The sequence below is a fragment of the Cervus elaphus genome, chromosome X, assembly GCF_910594005.1.
Source record: "Cervus elaphus chromosome X, mCerEla1.1, whole genome shotgun sequence".
NCBI classification, from domain to species: domain Eukaryota; kingdom Metazoa; phylum Chordata; class Mammalia; order Artiodactyla; family Cervidae; genus Cervus; species Cervus elaphus.
In genome coordinates, this window is record NC_057848.1 from 138,145,932 (window position 1) to 138,161,525 (window position 15,594).

At 41.5% G+C, this 15,594-nt stretch overlaps 1 protein-coding gene across 2 annotated transcripts in view; it reads left to right on the plus strand.

The window, feature by feature from the left end:
• Positions 1 to 15,594, plus strand: part of PRRG1 (proline rich and Gla domain 1) — a 160,161-nt gene that overhangs the window by 64,038 nt on the left and 80,529 nt on the right. For both annotated transcript variants that reach the window (XM_043895072.1, XM_043895073.1), the window contains exon 2: positions 3,621 to 3,673. In XM_043895072.1, coding sequence (XP_043751007.1) covers positions 3,621 to 3,673 — 53 coding nt within the window. The remainder of the gene's footprint in view (positions 1 to 3,620; positions 3,674 to 15,594) is intronic.

Sequence of the window (15,594 nt, forward strand, 5' to 3'; positions counted from 1 at the left end):
TCTTGGATGGAATGCTGTCTCTGTCTGTCTGTCTGATCTGTTTAGTCTGTAGTGTAGTTAAAATCCACTGTTTCCTGATTGATTCTCTATTTGGATGATATATCCATTGTTGAGAGTGGGATATTAAAGTCAGCATGTGTTACTGTATTGCTGTTTGTTTCTCATTTTATTTGTAGTAGTACTTGCTTTATATATTTAAGTGCATCCAACATTGGGTGCATAAACATTTACAGTTGTTATATCTTCATGATGAAATTGACTCCTTTTTCTTTATATAATGGCCTTCTTTGTCTCTCATGACCATATTTAGCTTAAAGTCTACCTTGTCTGATCTAAGTATAGTTATCCCTGCTTTCTTTTGGTTTCTACTTGCTTGGAATATCTATTTCCATCCCTTCACCTCATCCTATATGTGTCCTTAAAAGCAAAGTGAGTCTCTTGTAGACAGCATATCATTGAAATCTTATATTTTATCCACTCAGCCATGCTGTTTTTGATTGGAGAATTTAACCCATTTACATTTAAAGTAATTATTGCTAGATATTACCATTTTATTCTATTGAATTCTTCAGTTATTGTATTCCTCAGCTCTAAGATTTCTTTTTTTCTGAAAGAGACTCACAGACTTAGAGAATGAACTTATGGTTGTTGGGGGGAAGGAAAAGAGGAAGGGATAGTTAAGGAGTTTGGGATGGACATGTACACATTACTAGATTTAAAATGGATAACCAACCAGGACCTACTGTATAGGATATGGAACTCTGCTCAATGTTATGTGGCAGCCTGGATGGGAGGGGAGTTTGTGGAAGAATGGATACATGTGTATGTATGGCTGTGTCCCTTTGCTGTTCATTGAAACTATCACAACATTGTTTGTTAATTGGCTATGCTCCAATACAAAATAAACAGTTAAAAAAAAAAAAGAACAGTGGACACTTCCATCAACCCCCAAAAGATTCTGATTTTTTTTTATGGTTTCTGTTTACTTCTTGAACTTTTTGTTTTGTTCATGTACTATTTTCCTGATTTTCTTTAGTTGTCAGTGTGTTCTTGTAGTTCACTGAAAGTTCTTTAAGAGGATTTTTCTGAATTCTTTTTCAGACAGCTTATAGACCTCTGTTTCATTAGGGTCAGTTGTTGTAACTTTTAGTTTCTTTTGGTGATGTCATGTTTACCTGTTTGTTTCATGATTCCTTGCATTGGTGTCTGTGTATATGTTTAAGCAGTCTCCTCCTCCAGACTTTACAGGTTCACTTCTGTAGAGAAAGACCTTCACCACTCATGATAGCTTGCAGCTGCTGGACCAGTTAGCTGGTACCTTCCACAGTCAGCAGGGCTTGTACTTGGAGTCTCATTGAGTGAGGCCATGCTCTGAGTTTGTGGGAAATGCCACTGACTGGGCTCCACTGTTGGGTAGGCCTATTGGCTGGGCTCCATGTTCAAGCAGAACTACTAGGTGACCATCTCCCTGTTTGGGTGGGGCTACTGGTTTTGCTCAGCAGTGAAATGGGACCACTAGCCGAGTTCTGATATCACCTCCAGTTAGGTAAAGTCCCAGACTGTTTGTTGGTAGGGTGGTGCCACGGGTTCAAGTCCTTGATTGAGCAGGACTATGGGTTGGTTCAGCAGTCACGCATTGTTGTATGGGATCTCAGACCGCACTCCACAACCCAGTGGTATTGCTGGCTGGATTTTATGTTTAAGCAGGGCCCTGGGCAGGACAGTGTTTTCACATGGCTTCAAGTTGTGTTTCAGGATTAGGTGGGGCCACAGACACTGCCATGAAGTTGAACAAGGCTGCATGCTGCTGAGCTTCCTTGTTGGATGGGACCACAGGCTACCCTTCTTCACTGGGCAAGATTACTGGCTGGGCTTCCTGCATGGGCAAGACCACAGGCTGTTTCCAGCAAGTGGGCAGCGCCATAGGCTGAGCTCCTCTGCTTATCAGGGTTGAAAGGCTCCATGGAGCTCCATGGCTGAGTTGGGAGTGTAGGCTCCGCTCTGCCTCTCTAGCAGTCACATAGGCTGGGTTCTGTTGCCCAGGGTCACTGTTCCAGCTCCCTGGTTTTGTGGGGTCAGTGGTTATGCTCAGCAATTGGGCAGCACTACTAACTTGGCTGTCTGACTGATCGGGGCTGTAAGATGAGTTCATGGCTACTCTGGTTCCCCAGCCAGGCTTCCTGGAAGGAGAAACCAGAGGCTATGCTCAGCACTTCAGCAGGGCTAGGCATTTGCTTGCCTTCATGGGCTGGATGGTAGAAGAGGCTCCAGTGGTTGTAGATCCAGATCAAGTAGAACTACCACCTGAGCTCTCTACTCAGAAGGGGCCATCTGCTTATCTCTGCAAATGGCCAGATCTGCTGGCCAGGATCTTTGCTAAGGCATGGGTGTAAGCAGAAATGCCATTTGCCAAGGCCTGAGCACTGTTTTCTTTGAGCCCCGCCCCCTTCTCCATCTCTTTCCAATTCCCAGTAGTCAAGCAGCAGATTGCTCCAGTGATCTCCATAAGGCAAGACCTGAGTGGGCCTCCAGGGAAGTGTCCTATATGGTAAGGGAGCTGGATGCCCACCTTTAGCTCTCTTTTCCCAGTGTGGAATCCATATTCCTCTCCTCCCCCCAGGGATGAGGGTGATGTGGTCAGGGTGGATCCAGTCCGCTCACCCTTCTCATGTGGTCCTGCTCACTCTCTGTTGTCCAGCAGGGTGCTTGAGCCTAGCATTTTCACAATGGGCATATGCACATTTTCTGTGCATAGTTGCTAGTGGGTCTTCTTGTGAGGGGAAATGAAATTGGGAATGATCTATGTGGCCAGGTTGATGACATTACACTCCTCTATATGTTTGACTTAAGCAGGTTATATATTCCTTAACATGGTGATAAATTAGAATTGTGCCTCTCTGGTGCTTAGCTCCATATTGGGAATGTGACACGTGAACAGTAAATGTGTGGTAGTTTTGTGATTAAACCCTGTAAGAAAATGAAGCCATTGTGGTATACATTAGCTTCTGTGTGTGTATTTTCCTAAAGAAACAGAATCACTGCTCCTCCATACATACCTGCATTTGAAGTATGTATTTTTCTCCTCCGAAGTTTCTGTTGTCAGTAGCTTATAGTTATTATTGATTCATGCTGTTTACTGGTAGTAACTCTGTGGGCTGCTTTGCCGGAGGGATAATTTGATTAGAGGTACTGCTGTTTGGCACCATTCAGGAAAATGTTACACTCTAAAGGGTATTGGATTTGTCACAGAGTGACACTGAAGAGAAACCAGGGATAGGCAGGCTAATAACATGCTAGCCTTGTTATTAAAATTGAGCCTTTTGGCATTTTTGTCCACCTTTTTTTGTTGATGTCACTTCTTTCCTATGAGAGAAGCATGTGACCAATTTGATGACTTTTATTTGGCAAGGGCAGAAACTAATGCCAGATAAACAAGGTCATAGCCAACTGATATGGAGCCCATGTGTTCCAGAATACTGTGTTTCCATCTTCTGAGGTTAGATACCAGCTTTATTTATATAAGGGGGCAAGATTGGAAAGCACTGAAATCAGATGTTCATGTTGACAACATCAGTTTTAATGGAACTTGAATCTGACTCTGTGTGTGCTGTGTTTTGCAGAGGGACTCATCATCCAAGGATCTACCAGAGACCACAGGAAAACATGGGGAGAAGTAAGTCTCTCTTCACTTTTAAATAATTTAGATTCTCTCTACATTAATCCACTATATACAGGAAATTAGATTTGCAACTCAGTTTTTTTTCCTTTGTGGACAATTAAATTGTGTTTCTGGTTAGTGTTAGAAAGGTTTTGTCTGAAGCAGTGCTGTGCAGAGACAGGTTGCTCATTGGAAATGGTCTCCCCCGCCCCGCACTGCCCACCCCCCCGCTCCCCGCACCGCTCTTTTCTGAACATCTCTTAGTACAGGGAGCGAAGGCTCAAACTTGATATTATATAAACCTGCCCTGATCTCAGCTTCTTTACAACTCTTAGCAGAGTTACCCATATGCTGCTAATGGTTTCTAAGGCCTTACTGATAATAACATGAACAAAAATATGATTGTACTATGCAACTAATGATAGTAGGAAAAACATCACCTTTGAGGTTGACTTAAATGGCTTTGGTTGCCTGTAAAGTGTTAAATACTGGAATTAAGACCCATTAAATGAATTCTTTTTGTCCATTTTTCATTTCTCATAAGGCTGTTATATGGACAGTTGACAACAGACAAATTTAAGATTATTTCTTTGTTAACCAGCCACTGCAGTGACTTGATGATTAATTCTAATCAACATAGGTCATGAAATCTGATGTTATAAAGGACCTCAAAGGCAGAGTTGGTGTTGGGTAGTATAATGAGAAGACTACTTGACAGAGAGTCAAGAGTCCTGAATTCAAGTTCTACCTCGACAGTTTTGATCAAATCCTGTCATTGCTCTAAACTTGTTTGTTCATCTCTGTTCAGTTCAGTTCAGTTGCTCAGTCGTACCCAACTCTGTGACTCCATGAACTGCCGCACACCAGGCTTCCCTGTCCATCACCAACTCCCAGAGCTTAGTCAAACTCATGCCCATCGAGTTGGTGATGCCATCCAACCATCTCATCCTCTGCTGTCCCCTTCTCTTCCCATCTTCAATCTTTCCCAGCATCAGGATCTTTTCCAATGAGTCAGTTCTTCACATCAGGTGGCCAAAGTATTGGTGTTTCAACTTCAGCATCAGTCCTTCTGATGAATATTCAGGACTGATTTCCTTTAGGATAGACTGGTTGGATCTCCTTGAAGTCCAAGGGACCCCGAAGAGTCTTCTCCAACACCACACTTCAAAAGCATCAATTTTTCGGCACTCAGCTTTCTTTATAGTCCAACTCTCACATCCATACATGACTACAGGAAAAACCATAGCTTTGACTAGACGGACCTTGGTTGGCAAAGTAATGTCTCTGCTTTTTAGTATGGTGTCTAGGTTGGTCATAGCTTTTCTTCCAAGGAGGAAGCGTCTTTTCATTTCATAGCTGCAGTCTCCATCTGCAGTGATTTTGGAGCCCAAAAAAATAAAGTCTGACATTGTTTCTACTGTCTCCCCATCTATTTCCCATGAGGTGATGGGACCAGATGCCATGATCTTAGTTTCCTGAATGTTAAGCTTTAAGCCAACTTTTTCACTCTCCTCTTTCACTTTCATCAAGAGGCTTTTTAGTTCCTCTTCACTTTATGCCATAAGGGTGGTGTCATATGCATATCTGAGGTTATTGATATTTCTCCCGGAAATCTTGATTCCAGCTTGTGCTTCTTCCAGCCCAGCGTTTCTCACGATGTACTCTGCATATAAGTTAAATAAGCAGGGTGACAATATACAGCCTTGACATACTCCTTTTCCTATTTGGAACCAGTCTGTTGTTCCATGTTCAGTTGTAACTGTTGCTTCCTGACCTGCATACCGGATTTTCAAGAGGCAGGTCAGGTGGTCTGGTATTCCCATCTCCTTCAGAATTTTCCACAGTTTATTGTGATTCACACAGTCGAAGGCTTTGGCGTAGTCAATAAAGCAGAAATAGGTGTTTTTCTGGAACTCTCTTGCTTTTTCGATGATCCAGCGGATATTGGCAATTTGATCTCTGGTTCCTCTGCCTTTTCTAAAACCAGCTTGAACATCTGGAAGTTCTCGGTTCACGTATTGCTGAAGCCTGGCTTGGAGAATTTCGAGCATTACTTTACTAGCGTGTGAGATGAGCGCAATTGTGTACTAGTTTGAGCATTCTTTGGGATTGCCTTTCTTAGGGATTGGAATGAAAACGGACCTTTTCCAGTCCTGTGGCCACTGCTGAGTTTTCCAAATTTGCTGGCATACTGAATGCAGCACTTTCACAGCATCATCTTTCAGGATTTGAAATAGCTCAGCTGGAATTCCATCACATCCACTAGCTTTGTTCGTAAGGAGACAGTAGTTAAGACCATCCCCAAGAAAAAGAAATGCAAAAAGGCAAAATGGTTGTCTGAGGAGGCCTTAGAAATTGCTGAGAAAAGAAGAGAAGCTAAAAGCAAAGGAGAAAAAGAAAGATATATCCATCTGAATGCAGAGTTCCAAAGAATAGAAAGGAAAGATAAAAACACATTCATCAGTGATCAGTGCAAAGAAATAGACGAAAACAATAGAATGGGAAAGACTAGGGATTTCTCCAAGAAAATCAGAGATACCAAGGGAACATTTCATGCAAAGATGGGCACAATAAAGGACAGAAATGGTATGGACCTAACAGAAGCTGAAGATATTAAGAAGAGGTGGCAGGAATACACAGAAGAACTATACAAAAAACATCTTAATGACTCAGATAACCACAGTGGTGTGATCACTCACCTAGAGCCAGACATCCTGGGATGTGAAGTCAAGTGGGCCTTAGGAAGCATCACTACAAACAAAGCTAGTGGAGGTGATGGAATTGCATTTGAGCTATTTCAAATCCTAAAAGGTGATGCTGTGAAAATGCTGCACTCAATGTGCCAGCAAATTTGGAAGACGTAGCAGTGGCCACAGGACTGGAAGAGGTCAGTTTTCATTCCAATCCCAATGAAGGGCAATGCCAAACAATGTTTAAACTACCGCACCATTGCACTCATCTCACACGCTAGCAAAGTAATGCTCAAAATGCTCCAAGCCAGGCTTCAACAGTATGTGAACCGTGAACTTCCACATGTGCAAGCTGGATTTAGAAAAGGCAGAGGAACCAGAGAACAAATTGCCAACATCTGGTGGATCATCAAAAAAGCAAGAGAGTTCCAGAAAAACATCTACTTCGGCTTTATTGACTATGCCAAAGCCTTTGACTGTTTATCTCTGTGGTGGGATTAATAACATAGCACACTGTTAGCTTCAGAAGGTTGTGGCTGGCATAATGTGAGAATATATATGAAAGCATGTTGAAAACCCTAATGTATAATGGAAGAATGCAGAGATATCTGCTCATTACTGTCTTTGTTGAAGACGTAGATCTCCATTGGTTCCGTCTTTCAGTAGTTAAAATGAAGTTATTTGATCAGATGTGTAGGCAGGAAGACTGGGACTAGGGTGTGCTAGAGATAGAGTGCTTCCTTATGTTTGTGTTCTGGGCATCTTTCTCACCCCATACCAGGCTGGGCCCTGGTAGGCAAGCCCAAGGGTTAGAGATGGAAAATATCTTCCTGAACCGTGATGAGTCAGTTTTTGTGTGTTTTCTCCAGCACTCCTTCAGGGATTCTGGTTCTGTCCCCACCTTCACAAAAGATACCTATCTCTGATAGTTTTGAAATTTTTAAAACCTGAATACATTTTTTTAAAATGGTCAACGTTCTAGAACTAATCTATGCCAGGTCCTAACTCCAGCATCAACTATCAACAGAGCCTTTGAGAGTAACTGGAATCATGGTTTGATTTTCACTTTCTCTCAAGTTTCAAGTGGATTTGGAGAATGCTGTGATTCTTGGTTTTCATCATGGCCCTGTAGCGAAGAGAGCCGCACTGAGATAGGGCAACATATTTCTCCTCGTTTCCCTTCTTCCTTTTTAGAACAGTCATCAAATCATTATCAGTAAGTGCTTGCTTTAAAAGATGCCTCAGCAAATGTCTGTTTAAATGGTCAGGCAGTTAATAGAGTTCTTGCTAAAGGATAGGGCTTGTTCATGTAATCTGCAAAGATGGGGAGGTTTCCACCTGGAGATGAGATAAGAGAAGCACTTCCAAAAACACTACTTTTACAAACACATGGCAGCTTGTAATAGCAGCATTTTGACTGTTTGTGTGAGCACTCTGAAAACATCCTTAACATCCTGAATCACAAAGAATCTATCCTTGACACTCTAAGCTTTAGTTTGTCTGATTATACTTGTTAATTGCTGACTCTGTTAGTGAAGAAAAAAAAAAAGATGCCACTGTGTGCTTTTTTTTTTTTTCTGGCCGTGTACAATGAAGTTTTTACTGGCTTTGGCAAAGGTTCTCACAAACATAGCTCAATGTGTCATACAAAGGGACAGCAGAGGAAAATATCAAAAAGACATGTCATTGGCCTCATTAATTAAGGAGCCACGAAAACAAAGAACACAGCTGGGAAACCATACAGTATAGATGAAAAATTACATTGAGGTCAACTTCTTTTAGTATTCTTTGATGTTGGATGAAGAAATTATTTATAGATGTGTTAGAGGAATCCTTCTTTTGCTTATATGATATAGAAAAATTCATAGTCTTACAAATGGTGGAGGGGATGAGAACAGGCTTGTGTGAATCATTTCTCAGTAGATCATCATCAGTGTCCATTGTATGTGGCATTGAAATTCCATTTACCATATAGAGATTTAGTATTTAAGTAGGGTTTAGTTTTTACAATTCTTATGAATATATAATTATTTTGGTATTAACAAGTATCTGTAGAGTTCATAACTCATAGATATTTCTCCATTATCTTACTTGAGTTGTAAGAGAACCCTGTAGTATAAATATGGATTATTATCTTCATTTTATGTACTAGAAAACATAGAGTCATGAGACAAAGTCTTATCTAAAGTCTACAATTTATAAGTGAAGAGTCAGAAGGCAAACCTAGGTCTCCTTATGTCATAGGCAGTTTTCATTTTCTTCCAATAAACTGTATTCTGAGCACCCTAGTCATCAGCTGTGTTTAAAGTTGATTAAAAACTTAGGAACTATCTTATGGTGTGAAAGAAAATATTTTCCTAAAACTATGTTCTCACAGTATGGTGTGGGGGTGGGAAGAGAGGAAAAGAGAAATGGCTCAGTGTTCATCCTCATTTATGGTAACAGCTAAAACATCTGTGTCACATAGTGGAGTGCCTCAAATATCAAAATCCTCTGAGCAGCAGTGGTCCTTGGCTGTGGGAACTCAAAGGCAGCAGCCCTGATTGGCAATCACCAAGTGAAAGTAACAAGAAATTCAACTCAGAAGCTTGCTGGACACAACACACAGTGGGAAGTCCCCAAAGAAAGGGGCCCAAGACACCCCTTCCGTGGTGAAAGTCACCCTTCTTGATGGACAGGTTTTATCTCTGTGGTTTTTCATAACACAGAGAATACAATACACTATGGAACACCAGAACAGTATGTAGTCAACAAGGAAAGATGCTGTTACAAAAAAAAGGAACAGCATGTATACATTAAATTATGTGTAAGATTTTAGTAGAGAATTAATGTTTTCACAAAGAAAATACGAGAATTTTTACAAAGGTGCATGTTTAGGCTTACCAGATATTATGTACCAGAAGTATCTGTAGTCATCTTCAGATAGACGGTAAAACTTTATCCTACCTTTTCATCCTCTCCTCCCCCCCCCCACCCCCCACCGCTGAATAACTGGAACATTCATGATAAAATGACAAAGGTTTCAGTACTCCACAAAGCAATTTCTTGGGAGTTTTCTTGCTAAAAAATTTGAGGGTTGTTTTTGTTACAGTGTTTGGGTAGAATTTGATTTTTAGTCATACCTACTTTCCATCAGATTTTTTTCTATGTCGGAACACACTTCTCTTACTGCTTAAGTACTATAGCAGCAATTTATGGTATTTATTACTCTAATAGACAGTTATGATGGCTAATTTCACATCTTTACCATAATAACAAAGCATGTGAAAGAAATTCATCTTGCCTTCCCAATGATAGTAAACTACAAGATGTTCCTATTCCTCTTTTACAAAATAAGAATAATATTTACCCATGAATCTTCAAACAGCTTTATTTTGCTTTGTTGTATAGAAAACAATGTCTGGAATTGCTGAATGATAACAGATACACAGGTTATATTTTTAGAGAATAATTAACATAAAATGCTTGATTCCAACTCAAGCTGGAATCAAGATTGTTGGGAGAAATACCAGTAACCTCAGATATGCAGATGACACCACCCTTATGGCAGAAAGCAAAGAGGAACTAGAGAGCCTCTTAATGAAAGTGAAAGAAGAGAGTGAAAAAGTTGGCTTAAAACTCAACATTCAGAAAATGAAGATCATGGCATCCGGTCCCAACACTTCATGGCAAATAGATGGGGAAACAATGGAAACAGTGACAGACTTTATTTTTTTGGGCTTCAAAATCACTGCAGATGGTGACTGCAGCTATGAAATGAAAAGACGCCTTCCTCCTTGGAAGAAAAGCTATGACCAACCTAGACAGCATAATCAAAAGCAGAGATGTTACTTTGTCAACCAAGGTCCATCTAGTCAAAGCTATAGTTTTTCCAGTAGTCATGTATGGATGTGAGAATTGGACTATAAAGAAAGCTGAGTGCTAAAGAATTGATGATTTTTTAAGTGTGGTGTTGGAGAAGACTCTTGAGAGAGTCCCTTGGACCGCAAGGAGGTCCAACCAGTCCATCCTAAAGGCAATCAGTCCTGGGTGTTCATTGGAAGGTCTGATGCTGAAGCTGAATCGCCAATACCTTGGCCACCTGATGTGAAGAACTGACTCATTGGAAAAGATCCTGATGCTGGGAAAGATTGAAGGCAGGAGGAGAAGGGGATGACAGAAAATGAGATGGTTAGATGGTATCACCGACTCGATGGACATGAGTTTGAGTGAGCTCCAGGAGTTGGTGATGGACAGGGAGGCCTGGCGTGCTGCAGTCCATGGGGTTGCAAAGAGTTGGACATGACTGAGTGACTGAACTGAACTAACATAAAAATGTAAAGATGCCTCAGCACATTTTCTGTTTTTCCTGTTTTGGTATTTAGTCTTTGGAGATAGGTTTTATCTAGCTTAGAAGGAAACCCTAGGCCTATAAATTCTTAATCCACAAAGTCAGTTTCCATCTTCATTTTCCATACTTAATAGTAACATGCCTTTGATGTCCTAGGATCCATGAACATATGGTTGTGCTGTAGAGAAACAGTGACAGTGCTACCAGTTACAGCCTTTTGTTTATTATTATTAAACCATGGAGTTCTCAAGGCAAGAATACGGAAATGGTTTGCCATTCCCTTCTCCAGTGGACCACGTTTTGTCAGAACTCTCCACCATGACCCGTCCGTCTTGGGTGGCCCTACATGGCATGGCTCATAGTTTCACTGAGTTAGAGAAGGCTGTGGTCCATGTGATCAGTTTGGTTAGTTTTCTGTGATTGTGGTTTTCATTCTGTCTGCCCTCTAATGAATAAAGATAAGAGGCTTATGGAAGATTCCTGATGGGAGAGACTGACTCTCGCAGAATTGATGCTTTTGAACTGTGATGTTGGAGAAGACCCTTGAGAGTCCCTTGGACTGCAAGGAGATCAAACCAGTCCATCCTAAAGGAAGTCAGCCCTGAATATTCATTGGAAGGACTGACGCTGCAATGCCAATACTTTGGCCACCTGATGCAAAAAGAACTGACTCATTTGAAAAGACCCTGATGCTGGGAAAGATTGAAGGCAGGAATAGAAAGGGACGACAGAGGATGAGATGGTTGGTTGACATCGCTGACTCGATGGACATGAGTTTGAGCAAGCTCCAGGAGTTGGTGATGGACAGGGAAGCCTGGCGTGCTGCAGTCCATGGGGGTCACAAGGAATCAGACATGACTGAGTGACTGAACTGGACTGAAGTGATTAAACCATAGCAGCATCATTCCCTTGGCTCCTTTACTTCAAAGAACCCAAACATATCCCCTCCACTTACCAAGACTTAATGGAAGGAAAGATGGTTCATAGCTACTAGAGTAAATTTGTAAGTTCTTTGAGTCATTGCTGAACTAGTGCTCAGTTGAGGTCAGTCCTAAGCTTTAATTCAAGCCATACAGCTCCATATTTTCAAACAGGGAATGCGTGTTCAAACTGACAAGGCTTGTAAAGTGACTGTTTAATAATGTACTGCCTAATTTTATTTGACAGGTCCCAGGTTTATAGTTCAAGTGAAGGCACACATTCAAAGACAATTATTTCATTTTCTGGCCTATATTAAATCTGAGAGTCTCGCTATTATGGTAGCATATTCATGCCTGTGCAGTCCAGATGATGTCACCAATTTATTATAAATCCTTATCTAGCTTCATAATTTTGCAACAGTAAAACAAATCTACTTGGAGCTGGCAACAGCCATTATTTTTTTTCCTGGCAAGATTTTCCTATTAGAAAAAAAAAATGAGCTTACTATGTGAGGTTCAGGCTGCCTTAAAAAAAAAAAAACCTCATTATAGTGCTTGATGCTTTTTGTCTTTGATACACTCCTCTCTGCCTTTTACCTATTGAAGAAGAGAATAACTTTGGTACATAAATTTACAATGGCTTCTTAACCCTAGCACTGTTGACATTTTAAAAATTTGAGGCAAAATACATAATATAGGCGAAACAATTCACATAACATAGAATTGACTCTTTTAAAAAAAATAGTTTTAGTTATTTTAGTTATCTAGTTTTGGCTGTCCTAAGTCTTTGCTGCTGTGTGGGCTTTTCTCTAGTTGCAGTGAACAGGAGCTACTCTCTAGTTGTGGTCAGCAGGCTTCTCATTGTGGAGCTGCTCTTGTGGAGTATGGGCTCCAGGATGCATGGGCATCAGTAGTTGCAACTCCTGGCCTCTAGAACACTGGCTCAGTAATTATTGTGGCACACAGGCTTAGTTGCTCTGTGGCATGTGGGATCTTCCCTAATCAGGGATTGAACCCACGTCTCCCGAATTGGCATGTGGATTCTTTACCACTGAGCAACCAGGGAAGCCCAGAATTGACCATTTTAAACTGTACAATTTAGTGGCATTTAGTACATGCACAATATTGTATAACTCTAGTACCAAAACATTTCCATCACCTCCAAGGGAGACCTTCTCTACCCAGTAAACAGTCAGTCTCTATTTTGCACTCTCCCAGGCTCTGGCAACCTGTTAGCTGATTTCTAGCTCTATGGATTTTTATCTATCATGGATATTTCATATAAATGGAATAATATAATATGTGCCCTTTGGTGTCTGGCTTTTTTCACTTGGCATAATGTTTTTTTTAGAGTTATCCATGTTGTATTAGTACCATATTCTTTTTTTATGGCTGAATAATATCCCAGTGTATGACTGTATTACAATTTGATGAGTCATTCATCAGTTGGTGGACATTTGGGTTGTTGCCACCCTTTGGCTAATTGGAAACAGGGCTCCTGTGAACCTTGATGTACAAGTTTTCGTTTGAGTATCTGTTCTCAATTCTTTGGGCCAGATTTGTAGGATTAACTATCAACATTTGGGACCAGATACGTCTTTGTTGTGGAGGCTGACCTGTGCATTGGAAGATGTTCAGCAGCATCCTTGGCTTCTCCCCTACTAGTGGCACCTACTCCTCCAAGTTGTGAGAATCAAAAATGTATCCAGGGACTACCCAGGTGGTCCAGGGTTGAGAAGCCACCTTGCAGTGTAAATTTCAATCCCTAGCTGGGGAACAAAGACCCCCACATGCCACGGAGCAACTAAGCCCATGTGCCTCAACAGAAGATCTCACATGACAAAGATGTGCCTGTGTGCTGCAACTGATACTCAGCACAGACAAATAAGTAATTTTTTTTAATTTTTAAAAAATATATCCAGACATCGCCAGATGTTCCTTGGGGTGCAACATCACCCAAGATAGAAAACCACTGATTTAGAATGAAGGATAGTGATAGTGAAAGTCACTTAGTTGTGTCCGACTCTTTGCGACTACAGTCCATGGAATTCTCCAGGCCAGAATACTGGAGTGGGTAGCCTTTCTCTTCTCCAGGGGATCTTCCCAACCCAGGGATTGAACCCAGGTCTCCTGCACTGCAGGCGGATTCTTTCCCAGCAGGGAAGCCCCGGAATAAAGGATAGGAAATCTTTAGAGATAAGCCAAACAGCACCATTGTGATTTTCATAGAAGTAATTTGAGTCTCAAGGACAGCGTTAGAGTCGGCCCTCTGTGTCTTCAGTTATCCTCAGGTTCCACAACCATGGATTCAATCCATTAAGGATCAAAAATACTGGGAAAAAGTAAAAATTTCAGAAAGTTCAAGAAAGCAAAACCTGAATTTGCTGCATGCCATCAACTGTTCACATAGAATTTACGTTGTGTTTCCAACTATTTATGTATCATTTACATTGCACTGGGCCTTCCTGGTGGCTCAGATGGTAAAGAATCTGCCTGCAATGTAGGAGACATGGGTTTGATCCCTGGGTCAGGAAGATCCCCTGGAGAAGTTCATGGCAACCCACTCCAGTATTCTTGCTTGGAGAATCTCACGGACAGAGGAGCCTGGAGGGCTGCAGTCCTTGAAGTTGCAAAGAATTGGACACAACTGAAGGGACTGAGCATGCATGCCATTTCACATAAGGGACTTGAGCACCTGCAGAATTTGATATCCATAGGGGGGCCTGGAATCAATCCTCCACAGCTGCTGAGGGACAGATATATATGGTTGTCAACAAAAATGATCAGTAAACCAATCTATGATAGGAATAGAAAGGAATTTTGTTTGAGCCAAACTAAGGATTAAGGAAGCCAAACAAAAGAAGCTGAAGCGCCAGTATTTGGTCACCTGGCATGACCAGCCTACTCACTGGAAAAGTCCCTGATGCTGGGAAAGATAGAGGGCAGACGGAGAAGGGTATGACAGAGGATGAGATGGTTGCATGGCATGGCATCACTGATGCAACGTACATGAACTTGGGCAAACTCTGGGAGATGATGAGGGATGGGGAGGCCTGATGTGCTGCAGTCCATGGGGTTGCAAAGAGTTGGACATGACTGGGCAACTGAACAACAACAAGGACTATAGCCCAGGAGACAGTGTCTCAGATTACTCTGAGGAACTTATGCTGGAGAAGTTACACTGTAGTTTTCAGCACAGTTTTTTTTTTCCATTCAATCAAAATTTATTGAGTAGCAACTGTGTGCTCAGCACTGGGAATACAGCAGTGAACAAGATGGGTACGACATCTGCCCTCATGAGCTTACAGTCTAGCAGCCCGCCAGCCAAGTAACATCTGTAATTTTTACATTACTGTTGTAGTAAGTGCTCTGAAATGGGCTTGGTGCTAAGAGAAGATTTAACAGAAAGTCTTGACCGAGATGGAGAAACCAGAAAAGTTCTCTGTGAAGAAGAAACTCTTAAGATTAGCACAGTGGGAAATGGAAAAGTGTTGCAAGCAGAGAGAACAGCCTGTGTGCCGGCTCTGAAGCAGGAAGATACTTAATAAACAGAAAGCCAGCCAGTGTGACTGGGACACAGGGAACGAAGAGGGGGTGATGCGAGGTAGAGGCTGATTTATGAAAGGTCTTTAGATTTAGGACATTCTTCCAAAAGCAGCTGGAAGCCACTGAAGAATTTGCAGGAGGAAAGTTAGATGCTGAGGTTTGTTTTTAGCAGCTCACTGTACTGTGTGTGGGGATGGTTGTTTAGTTGCTCAGTCATGCCCAACTCTTAGCGACCCCATGGACTGTAGCCCGCCAGGCTCCTCTATCCATGGGATTCTCCAGGCAAGAATACTGGAGTGGATCGCCATCTCCTTCTCCACAGCACAGTTTTGTATCTTGTCAGAACAAAAAATACCGTTTTTGTTTTTTGTCTTGACAAGAAGTCAGGGATTCATTCCTTCAAGATTTTGAAACAACAATAACAAATCACCATGTACACAGGAGTCAGTA